We start from the raw sequence: 11,540 nt of genomic DNA, 5'->3' as shown, positions 1-11,540 counted from the left end.
CAGGCGGTCAAGAGATCGAGACCATCCTGGCTAACACGGTGAAATTCTGTCTCTACTAAAAATACAAAAAATTAGCCGGGCATGGTGGTGCACGCCTGTAGTCCCAGCTACTCAGGAGGCTGAGGCAGGAGAATCACTTGAACCAGGGAGGCGGAGGTTGCAGTGAGCCAAGATCACGCCACTGCACTCCAGCCTGGGTGACAGAGCGAGACTCTATCTCAAAAAAAAAAAAAAAAAAAAGGAAAAAAAGAAACAAAAGCCCCCAAAACAAACCAGAGCAAAATAGGGAGATTTAAATGAGGCATTCAGAACAGTGTGCAAATAGGGAGTGTCATTTAGTGCCAGTGCTTGTTCCATCTTAGCCTCACTTTCCCCTGCTTCCATCTCTCTGCAGTGCCCTGCATCTCTTGCACATTCTCTCTGATATCTCTCTGCTGTCGTCTTCTTCTTGATGTCTCTCTGCCGTCTTCTTCTTTTTCTTTCTTACTTTTTTTTTTCTTGAGACAGGGTCTCACTCCTGTCTCCCAGGCGGGAATGCAGTGGCGCAATGATACCCCATTGCAGCCTCGACCTCCCAGGCTCAAGCAATCCTCCTGCCCCACTTTTTGACTTTTTGTAGAGTCAGGCCTCACTCTGTTGCCCAGGCTGGTCTCAAACTCCTGGGTTCAAGCGATGCTCCCGCCTCGGCCTCCCAAAGTGCTGGGATTACAGGTGTGAGCCACCTCGCCTGGTCCTGCTGTCTTTTTCTCTGTCTTGGTTTCTCTGCCTCTCTGGCTTCAGGTCCTCACAGCCTTTATCTTCAAGCCTGTCTCCAGGATACAATTTCTCCCACCCTAGTCACCCTAAAGGTGAGGGCAGAACTAGCCAGTGTCTCCATCTCTGCAGCCAGCTCCCTTCTCCCCATCCTAAATGACTGTCATCCTCCTTTTAATTCAGCCAAGACTGGTTTGAATCTATTACAAATGTATAAGAAATGATACAAAAAGGCCAGAAAGGGGCATGCCGTAGAACAAGCTCAGTGGGTACAAAAAGACATGCCACATCTGCCTCTGCCCTGCAGATGGGGTACAGATTGGAGGGATGGGGGATGGGCACGCGGCAGGCACAGCGTGCAGGGAAGAAAGCGTGACTGCCAGAGGGATGGGGGCAGACTGTGGACCAAGAAGGGGACGTAGCAACCCACATGGATGGGCCTCATCGCTCACAGGCGAATCTGGAAGGGTCGGGGTGTTCGCACGGGCACATGCACAGCTGGAAAGGCCGCAGCAAACTGGCGAGACCTGAGCTGAGCGGGGTCAGGTCGATGTCCTCGGGCGCACCCAGCGGCTGCAGCGAGAAGCTCTGCAGGGCGGCGCCGAGGTACAGAAAGAGCTCCACGCGCACCAGCGACCCGCCCAGGCACAGACAGCGCCCTGCGGGGGTGGCAGGGTGGGGAGCGGCCGTGAGATAAGATGAGGTTAGAGGCTGCAACCCCACATTCCCAGAGGAAAACATAAGAGGAAAGGAAGACAGCAGCTGGGGACGTCACAGATTCACCCATGTAAAGATCTGGGAAAGATGCTTTAAACTGGAGTGGAATGACCTGGGCTGCTTGGGTTCGAATCCCGGCCCTGTCACTACTAGTTTTGTGATCCTGGACAAACCACACATTCTGGGTACTTAAAATGGGGATATGAAGACTGGGCGCGCTGGCTTAGGCCTGTAATCCCAGCACTTTCGGAGGCCGAGGCAAGAGGATCTCTTGAGCCCAGGAGTTTGACAGCAGCCTGGGCAACATAGCAAGGTCCCATCTCTAAAAAAAATTTTTTTAAAAATGTGCAAGGTGGCACATGCATGCAGTCCCAGCTGCTTGGGAGGCTGAGGCGAGGGGATCACTTGAGCCCAGGAGATCAAGGCTGCGGTGAGCCATGATTGTGCCACTGCCCTCCAGCCCGGATGACAGCAAGACCCTGTCTCAGAAAGAAAAATAAAAGGAGGAATAGTAATAGTGCCTCATGAGGCTGCTGTGAATGGTAAACACAGGGAAAGTAGTGAGGCTGTAAGTAGCTTACCATGGGCCATGCACTACTGTAAGCATTACATCACAATTAATTCTAACAACTCCAAGAGGCAGGCCTTAGTATTATCTCCATTTTATAGATGTGGACATTGAGGTACAGAGAAGTGAAGTAACATACCCAAGGCAATACAGGTAGGGGGTGACAGATGGGATGCAAACCCTGCTGGAATCTGGGCTGCACATTCCCATCGGAAAACATAAGCTCTTAGCTGGGCTCTTGTAGAGGCAGCACTTGACGCACAGTAGGCAATATGGTAAGTTACCTATTATTATGCCAGTTTTTTTCTTTTCCTGCTACGGAGTAAAGAGGGAAGTATTTTTCAGCAGGGTAAAGAGGAAAGCCAAAAAACAAAACAAAACAAAACAAAACAAAACAAAAACCACCCCAGAACCACCTCAACTGCGCCACCCAGTGGAGAGGTAGACAATGACCACTCCCAAGTTCAATTATTTTTTTTTTTCTTTTAAACATTTTATATATTTTTTATTTTTGGCTAGTCAGTATTTTTTATTTTAGAGAAAGGATCTCGCTCTGTTGTCCAGATGCAGTGGCATGATCACACTCACTGTAACCTCAAACTCCTGAGCTCAAGTGATCATCCCACCTCAGCCTCCCAAGTAGCTGGGACCACAGATGCACACCACACCACATCTAGGTAATTTTAAAATTTTCAGTAGAGAAAGGGTCTTGCCATGTTGTCCAGGCTGGTCTTGAACTCCTGGCCTCAAGCGATCCTCCCACCTCAGCATCCCAAAGTGCCGGGATTACAGGCATGAACCAATGCACCTGGCCCAAGTTAAATCGTAATTATTATAATTATTATTTATTTATTTTTTTGAGACGGAGTTTTGCTCTTGTTGCCCAGGCTGCAGTGCAATGGCGCGATCTCGGCCCACTGCAAGCTCCACCTCCTGGATTCAAGTGATTCCCCTGCCTCAGCCTCCAGAGTAGCTGGGATTAAGGCATGTGCCACCATTTCCTGGCTAATTTTTTTTCTTTCTTTTTTTTTTTTTCGAGATGGAGTCTCGCTCTGTCGTCCAGGCTGGAGTGCAGTGGCGCGGTCTCTGCTCACTGCAAGGTCCGCCTCTCAGGTTCACGCCGTTCTCCTGCCTCAGCCTCCTGAGTAGCTGGGACTACTGGAGCCCGCCACCACGCCCGGCTAATTTTTTTGTATTTTTAGTAGAGACGGTGTTTCACCGTGTTAGCCAGGATGGTCTCGATCTCCTGACCTTCTGATCTGCCCACCTCGGCCTCCCAAAGTGCTGGGATTACAGGTGTGCATTCCTGGCTAATTTTGTATTTTTAGTAGAGACAGGGTTTCACCATGTTGGTCAGGCTAATCTTGAACTCCTGACCTCAGGTGACCTGCCCGCCTAGATCTCCCAAAGTGCTGGGATTACAGGCATGAGTAATCGCCCCTGGCTGTTAAATTATTATCATTATTTTTTTTTGAGACAGTCTCGCTTTGTCGCTGAGGCTGGAGTACAATGGTGCAATCTTGGCTCACTGCAGCCTCCGGCTCCGGGGTTCAAGCGATTTTCCTGTCTCTCCTCTGGAGTAGCTGGGACCACGGGCGCCCACCACCACACCCGGCTAATTTTTGTACTTTAAGTAGAGACGGGTTTCACCATATTGGTCAGGCTGGTCTCGAACTCCTCACCTCAGGTGATCCACCCCCACCCCCCAGCCTCTCAAAGTGCTGGGATTACAGGTGTGAGTCACCGTGCCCAGCCCCAAGTTAAATTATTAATCAACCTCCCCACCTCACTTCACGAGGATTTTAGTCACTACTTGCCTATAGGAGCAGAGTTGAGAGGAGGAATGAATGTCTCAGTACATCCAAAGCTGAGAATGGGTGGAAGGAAGGAGTGAGAGGATTTGGCAAGTGGAATTAGGATGAGGAATGTAGGTAGAAATTGGGCCAGAAAGCCTGATTCCTGCCCTCACCAGCTGAGAAGGGCATGAAGGCTGGACTCTTCTTGAAGGACTGATTGGCATCCAAAAAATGCTCGAGGTTGAACTCCTGGGGCGTCAGGATCTGGCTGGGGTCGTAGTGGACGGTGTTAAGAAGGGTGATGATATTGGTGCCCTGTGTGGCTGAGGAGGTGGAGTTAGCAGTGTAGGAGGGCTGGGAGGCTCCCAAACTCGTTTCCATTTTATTGGGGTGAGTGTCCTAGGGACTTGATAAGGGGTGGGTATAGGACTCAATCGGGGGCCAAGGAAATATGTGTGGGTGTCTAGGGTTCCAAGTGATGGGTGCTATATGCTGTATTATTGGGGACTTTGGCAGGGATGTGGGAAACCCCCACCCTTTGTGGGAGCAGACGTGGGGTTTCTGGGAAAAAGGAGGGGTCCCTGAGAATAGCATTTAGGCCCAAGGGATCCTCAAGATGAAGTTCCAGACTCCAGGGCTTCCAGGGAGGGGTTCTAGGAAGGGGATTTGTCATGGTGAAGGGGTCTAGTGCAGTGTGATATGAGATGGGGTCCTGGGAAAGGCCTGAGCTTCTGGATTTAAGGGTCTGAGATGTCTGTAGCTAGGGCTTGGGATGCCAGTTGCTAAGGCCTGGGGTGTTGATGGCTAGTGCCTGGGATACTCCTCGCGAGTTGCAAGAGCCTGCGATGCCTCCTCTTAGGTTGCCTGATGTTGTTTGCCAGGCCTAGCGCACCTTGGGTATCAGGAAGCCATGAAAGGCCGTGTCCCTAGGGACGCGGTGCGGCAAGTTCATGGGGATGACGTCTGCAAAGCGCTGCACCTCGTGGATCACCATGTCTGTGTAAGGCATGGCCGCGCGGTCTTTCAGCGCTGGCAGCCGCACGTGTCCCACCATGAGGTCGATCTCCTCCTGCACGCGGGCTGGAGGGGAAGGGGGAAGCGGGGTGGAGGGTATCAAACCAGGCTGGGAAGAGGTGTGTGTGTATGTGGGGAGGGGTCTAGGGGCATATGTGAGAATTAGCTAGAGCTGGCTGGGCGCAGCGGCTCATGCCTGTAATCCCAGCACTTGGGAGGCTGAGGCGGACGAATCACTTGAGCCCAGGAGTTTGAGACTGTAGGGAAAAGAAAGAGAGATCAGACTGTTACTGTGTCTGTGTAGAAAAGGAAGACATAAGAAATTTCATTTTGATCTGTACTAAGAAAATTGTTTTGCCTTGAGATGCTGTCAATCTGTAACTTTAGCCCCAACCCTGTGCTCACAGAAACATGTGCTGTATGGAATCAAGGTTTAAGGGATCTAGGGCTGTGCAGGATGTGCCTTGTTAACAATATATTTATAGGCAGTATGCTTGGTAAAAGTCATTGCCATTCTCTGTTCTCAATTAAGCAGGGGCACAATGCACTGCGGAAAGCCACAGGGACCTCTGCCAAAGAAAACCTGGGTATTGTCCAAGGTTTCTCCCCACTGAGACAGCCTGAGATATGGCCTCATGGGTAGGGAAAGACCTGACCATCCCCCAGCACAACACCTGTAAAGTGTCTGTGCTGAGGAGGAGTAGTAAAAGAGGAAGGCCTCTTGCGATTGAGGTAAGAGGAAGGCCTCCGTCTCCTGCATGTCCCTGGGAATGGAATGTCTCGGTATAAAACCCGATCACACATTCATTCTCTTCTGAGATAGGAGAAAACTGCCCTGTGGCTGGAGGTGAGATATGCTGGTGGCAAATGCTGCTCTGTTACTCTTTGCTACACTGAGATGTTGGGGTGGAGAGATACATGAATCTGGCCTATGTACACATCCGGGCACAGTACCTTCCCTTGAAATTATCAGTAACCCAGATTCCTTTGCTCACATGTTTTCCTGCTGACCTTCTCCCCACTATCACCCCCACCCTCCTGCTGCATTCCCCTTGCAGAGATAGTGAAAATAGTAATCAATAAATACTGAGGGAACTCAGAGACTGAGGCCGGTGCAGGTCCTCCGTATGCTAAGCGCCGGTCCCCTGGGCCCACTATTCTTTCGCTCTACTTTGTCTCTGTGTCTTATTTCTCTTCTTGGTCTCTCGTCCCGGCTGACAAGAAACACCCACAGGTGTGGAGGGGCTGGCCCCCTTCAGAGACCAGCCTGGGCAACACGGTGAAACCCCGTCTCTAAAACAAAATAAAAAAATTTGCTGGGCGTGGTGGCACACACCTATGGTCCCAGCTACTCGGAAGGCTGAGGCAGGAGAATTGCTTGAACCCAGGAGGTGGAGGTTGCAGTGAGCGGGACTGGGCCACTGCACTCCAGCCTGGGAGACAGAGTGAGACTCTGTCTCAAAAAAAAGGAGGGAAAAAAAAAGAATTAGCCAGGGCCTGGGAGGAAGTGTGTCAGTGAGGGCAAAAGGTTGGCTTGTGCAAGGGCCTGGGCGTGGTGTTGTGCGGGCAGGGCTTCAGGGAGGCTTGGAATCCAGGACCTGATGGGATTAGTTTTGGGACTCTATGCGATGGACGGTGGATTGAGTGGGTGGGCTGTGTGGGAGGGCTGGAGATTAGGGGCAGAGCAAGGGATACACCCAGAGGTGGAGCTTGGGGAGGTGGAGTAGCAGACAGAACTGTGTGTGTGGGCCAGGCTGTGTGAGAGAGGTAGGGTTCCCTGGCAGGTGCGTGACTGGGGCTCCGGGGCAGGGTTCTGGGAGGACTGTTAGCTGGGCGCTGAAGCCGGATGTGGACGCATGCGGTGGTGGACACGGTCGGCACATAGCAAGACTAAACGGGTGGAGGTGGGGAGCAGTAGCTCACACTTGTAACCCCAGCACTTTGGGAGGCGGAAGTGAGAGGATTGCTTGATCCCAGGAGTAGGAGACCAGCCAGGGCAACACAGCAAGGCTCTGTCTGTACAAAAAATAAAAAATTAACTGAGTGTATTGAGTGTGGTGGTGCACGTCTGTACTCTCAGCTATTGATAAGGCTGAGGTGGGAAGATTGCTTGAGCCCGAGGTTGGGGCTGCAGTGAGCTGTGATTGTGCCACTGTACTCCAGCCTGGGCGACAGAGTGAGTCTGTCTCAAAAACAAAAAACTAAGCAGAGCTGGGTGCAGTGGCTTACGCCTGTAATCCCAGCACTTTGGGAGGCCGAGGCGGGTAGATCACTTGAGGCCAGGAGTTCGAGAGCAGCCTGGCCAACTTGGTGAAACTCTGTCTCTACTAAAAATACAAAAATTAGCTGGATGTGGTGGTGTGCACCTGTAATCCCAGCTACTTGGGAGGCCGAGGCAGGAGAATGCCTTGGATTCAGGGGGCAGAAGTTGCAGTTAGCCAACTGAGATCATGCCACCACACTCCAGCCTGGGTGACAGAGTGAGACTCCGTCTCCAAAAAACAAAACAAAGACAAAAAAACCAACAATTAAGCGGGTGGGATCTGGGTTGGGATTCGGGCAGGCTGCGTGGACCTTGTGGGCCATGTGATGGGATCGGCCTCCGTGTGGGTTTGTGGGTTTGGCTGTGGAATCCTGGTGCCAGCAGGAGGTTATATCAGACCTGGGAGGCGGGGCTGGAGGTGGGGCTGTGGCTCCCTGCTCTGGGGTGAGGCTTGAACACATGGGCACCTCTGCGCTGCTGTGTGGGTGGGCCTCATCTTGAACTTTCGGGTACTTCATGAGTGCCAGGAAGGCGTGGTGCAGCGTGGTGCCCACCGTCTCGGTGCCACCAAAGAGCAGGTTATGTGTGGTCATCAGCAGGGTATCCATGTGGAAGTGGCTCAGTGGCTCCTCCTTCTCCTGCCGTGGTAGAGGGGTGGGGACGTGAGCCAGGGATCGAGACCCCTTCACTCTAGACCAGTACGACTGCTGCTGGGGGCCCATTCAGTCCCAGCTGGGTTTAACTTTCTTCCCCTGGGAGAGCTGGGGAACGCAGAAGGGCAGGGCAGGGAAAATCTCAGCTGCAGGGCCTACAATTAACTTCTTGGATAGAGCTTGAATGACTTCTTGTTTTTAAAAAAAATACGTTTTATGTATGTTTGTATGTATGTATGTATGTGTGTATGCGTGTGTGTGTGTGTATGTATGTGTTGCAGAGACTGGGTCTTACTATATTGTCCAGGCTGGTCTCGAACTCCTGGACTCAAGCAATCCTCCTGCCTCGGCCTCCCAAAGTGCTGTGATTACAAGCCTGAGCAACTGCCCCCTCCGCCCCACCCCACCTCCTTTGATGACTTCTTAATGAGCTGTACATTGGCGGTGGCTGCCAGTGGCTCCTGGCTCCAGCCCAGCTGGGCCAGATGCATCAGCTTCTCCAGGGAGAAGGTCCCCCAACCCTGCCCCATCTGGGGTCCCTGTGGGTTTGAGGCAGGGGCAGCAGGAGAATTTCAGGTCAGACTAGAGGTGGGATTTCCAGGTAGGGATTACCTCTGCCATCTTGGTGAGGAAGCAGTCGATGAAGTCCCGGGGAGATCTGGGGTCTAGCGAGGCCTGGTGGTCGTGGACGCACTGGGCGATAAGGTCTCTCAGGCACTTGAAGTTCTGGAAGATGCGTTGGTGCGGCCCGGGCACCTAGTCCAGGAGGCTCGGGAAGATGTCGTACAACTGGGGACCAGACAGAGTGGGAGGGTTTTGGAGGAGGACGAAGGGTGTTCAGGGGTGAATGGGGTCAGTGTGGATTAGGTAGGCAGGGACAGGGTCTCAAAGGGCAGCCAGGTTCTGGAGAGGCCGGGGCGGGGTTTGGGGCTGAGGGGGAGTGGGAAGGAGGGAATGGCGGCCATAAATGCTCAGGGGAGGCGAGTGGGCGTGGCCATGTAACTCTGGGTGGGGTCAGATGGGAGGGGGCGGGCCCTGGGCGGGCCATTCGCAGCCCTTTCCCCGCCCACTGTTTCCTCTGCATTCCTAGATCCTGCGGACCCCAAGGCCCATCCCTGCTGGACTCAGTTGGCTGACCTCGCCCCGGGGGCTGCTCATGATTTGAAAGTTGTCATTGGTAAGGCGGATAATGGTGAGCAGACGCTCATCATCATAGTCGAAGCGGCTGCCGAAGAGCACGGAACAGATAATGTTGGACCCTGAGCGACTCAGTACAAACGTAGGGTCAAAGGGCTCGCCTGAGGGTGAAGAATGGAATGGGTCAGGAAGACGCTATGTGCAGCACACCAGACCTCATGCAGCAGCACCATTAATTCGCACAACATCCGACTCAACCATGGCAACGTGTCTTGCAGTGCAAACACAGGGACATGGTCACAACATGCTGCTTAACAACACCCCAAGAGCATCTGTCAATGCCACAGACAGCACAGAACCCACAACTTCCTGCAGCACATCGACAGCAACAATACCCAACCACAGAACGGGCTATTCTTGGCAACACAACACACAGCACGCAACATAGCACAAGGCAATCATCAGGCATCAAGGAACACATCAACACAGGGCAACAGAACACCCAGCAAATACGATCACAGTACATGCCAACACACGACAAGCAGTGACCTAACAGCCAGCCCAGAAATATCCCAACACACTGCAACCACACACCAACACATAATGCCAGCATACAGCTACATAATCCTGCCATACAACACACTCTAGTACACAGCAACACAGCAGACAGCACAGAGCACACGATGTGACATCACAACACATACAGTCAAGGCAGCAGAACAAAGGACACACTATGCAGCAATGCAACAACGTTGGCAGCCAGCAGATGACACAACGCAAAACCACATGCAGTGCCTGATAACTCTATGATCTCACCCAGAAATATCTCAACACAACACGTAGCATCTGGCCGTCCAACAGCTGAACAGACCATAGTAAATACCGAACAACACATTTCTTTCTTTCCTTTTTTCGAGATGAAATCTCACTCTGTTGCCCATGCTGGAGTGCAGTGGCACGATCTCGGTTCACTGCAACGTCTGCCTCCCAGGTTCAAGCGATTCTCCTGCCTCAGCCTCCCAAGGAGCTGAGATCACACCCAGCTAATTTTTTTGTATTCTTGGTAGAGATGGAGTTTCACCATGTTGTCCAGACTGGTCTTGAACTCCTGACCTCAAGTGATCCGCCCACCTCGGCTTCCCAAAGTGCTAAGATTACAGGCATAAGCCACCGTGCCCGGCCCAGTTTTTGTATTTTTTTTGTAGAGACAGGGTTTCGCCATGTCGCCCAGGCCGGTTTCGAATTCCTGAGCTCAAGTGATCCACCACCTTGGCCTCCCAAAGTGCTAGGATTACAGGCGTGAGCCACCATGCCCGGCCAAAACAACACATTTCAACACAGCACCCAGGACACAATAGCACAGCCCAGAACACCAGATCTGGAGTTAGATGGACGCGGTTTGAATCCTCGTTGGTCTCTTAGTCTTAGTGTGACTTGGGCAAACTGACTTCCTTTCTCCGAGCCTCAGTCTTCTCATCTGTAAAATGGGCCTGATGGCACTCCTTTCATCATGGGGCTACTATAAGGAGTCAGTGAGTGTGTGACTGGGAGTCAGTGAAGGGCCTGACCCATTGCAAGGCTGTTACAGATCATGGTGTTGTGGCAGGGTGTTATGGCCCCCCAAAGATGTCCAGGTCCTTATCCTTACAACCAGTGAATTTGTTACCTTACATGGTAAAAAGGACTTTGTAGATGGGATTAAGTTGAGGATTTTGAGATGAAAAGTTTACTCTAGACTACCTGGCTGGGCCTAATGAAATCACAGGGATCCTTTTTAGAGAGAGGCAGGAGGGACTGAGTAAGAAAAAGTAATGTAGTCTGGGTGTGGTGGGTCACACCTGTAATCCCAGAATATATTGGGAGGCTGAGGGAGGAGGATTGCTTGAGCCCAGGAGTTTGAGACTAGCCTGGGCAACATAGCAAGACTCCCTCTCTATAGAAATTTAAAAGAATGAGTTGAATGTGGTGGCACATGCCTGTAATCCCAGCTACTTGAGAAGCTAAGGTGGGAGAATCAGTTGAGCTCAGGAGGTCCAGGCTGCAGTGAGCCAAGACCATACCACTGCACTCCAGCATGGGCACCAAGAGTGAAACTTCATTTCAAACAAACAAACAAACAAACAGCCAGGCGCGGTGGCTCACACTTGTAATCCCAGCACTTTGGGAGGCCGAGGCGGGCGGATCACGAGGTCAGGAGATCGAGGCCGCGGTGAAACCCCGTCTCTACTAAAAATACAAAAAATTAGCCGGGTGTGGTGGCGGGTGCCTGTAGTCCCAGCTACTCGGAGAGGCTGAGGCAGGAGAATGGCGTGAACCCGGGAGGCAGAACTTGCAGTGAGCCAAGATCGCGCCACTGCACTCCAGCCTGGGTGACAAAGTGAGACTCCGTCTCAAAAACAGAGAAACAAACAAACAAACAAACAAATAGACCCCAAACTATTATTTTACTTCTGGGGGCGAGAATTCCAAAATCAGCTTCACTGGGATGAAGTCAAGGAGTCAGCAGGGCTGGTGCCTCCTGGAGCCTCGATAAGAGGATCCATTTCCTCGCCTTTTCAGCTTCTGGTCGCCCCTTTATTCCTTGGTGTGAAGCCCCTTCCTCCATCTTCAAAGCACATCACTCCAGTCTCTGCTTCCAT

General features: G+C 52.0%; 1 protein-coding gene across 1 annotated transcript; it reads right to left on the bottom strand.

Moving 5' to 3' along the window:
- Nucleotides 1–1,092: 1,092 nt before the first annotated feature.
- LOC129466789 (cytochrome P450 2F1-like) lies at nucleotides 1,093–9,162 on the bottom strand. The gene is given in 7 exon segments (XM_055250796.2): nucleotides 1,093–1,412; nucleotides 4,008–4,149; nucleotides 4,727–4,916; nucleotides 7,610–7,749; nucleotides 8,377–8,553; nucleotides 8,902–9,062; nucleotides 9,132–9,162. Coding segments are annotated over 7 exon segments (1,059 nt in total). The 3' UTR covers nucleotides 1,093–1,194.
- Nucleotides 9,163–11,540: the final 2,378 nt, after the last annotated feature.

This window comes from Symphalangus syndactylus, chromosome 17 (genome assembly GCF_028878055.3).
Source record: "Symphalangus syndactylus isolate Jambi chromosome 17, NHGRI_mSymSyn1-v2.1_pri, whole genome shotgun sequence".
NCBI classification, from domain to species: domain Eukaryota; kingdom Metazoa; phylum Chordata; class Mammalia; order Primates; family Hylobatidae; genus Symphalangus; species Symphalangus syndactylus.
The sequence above is the reverse complement of the archived record's forward strand: the minus strand, read 5'-3'. Positions and strand labels throughout refer to the sequence as shown.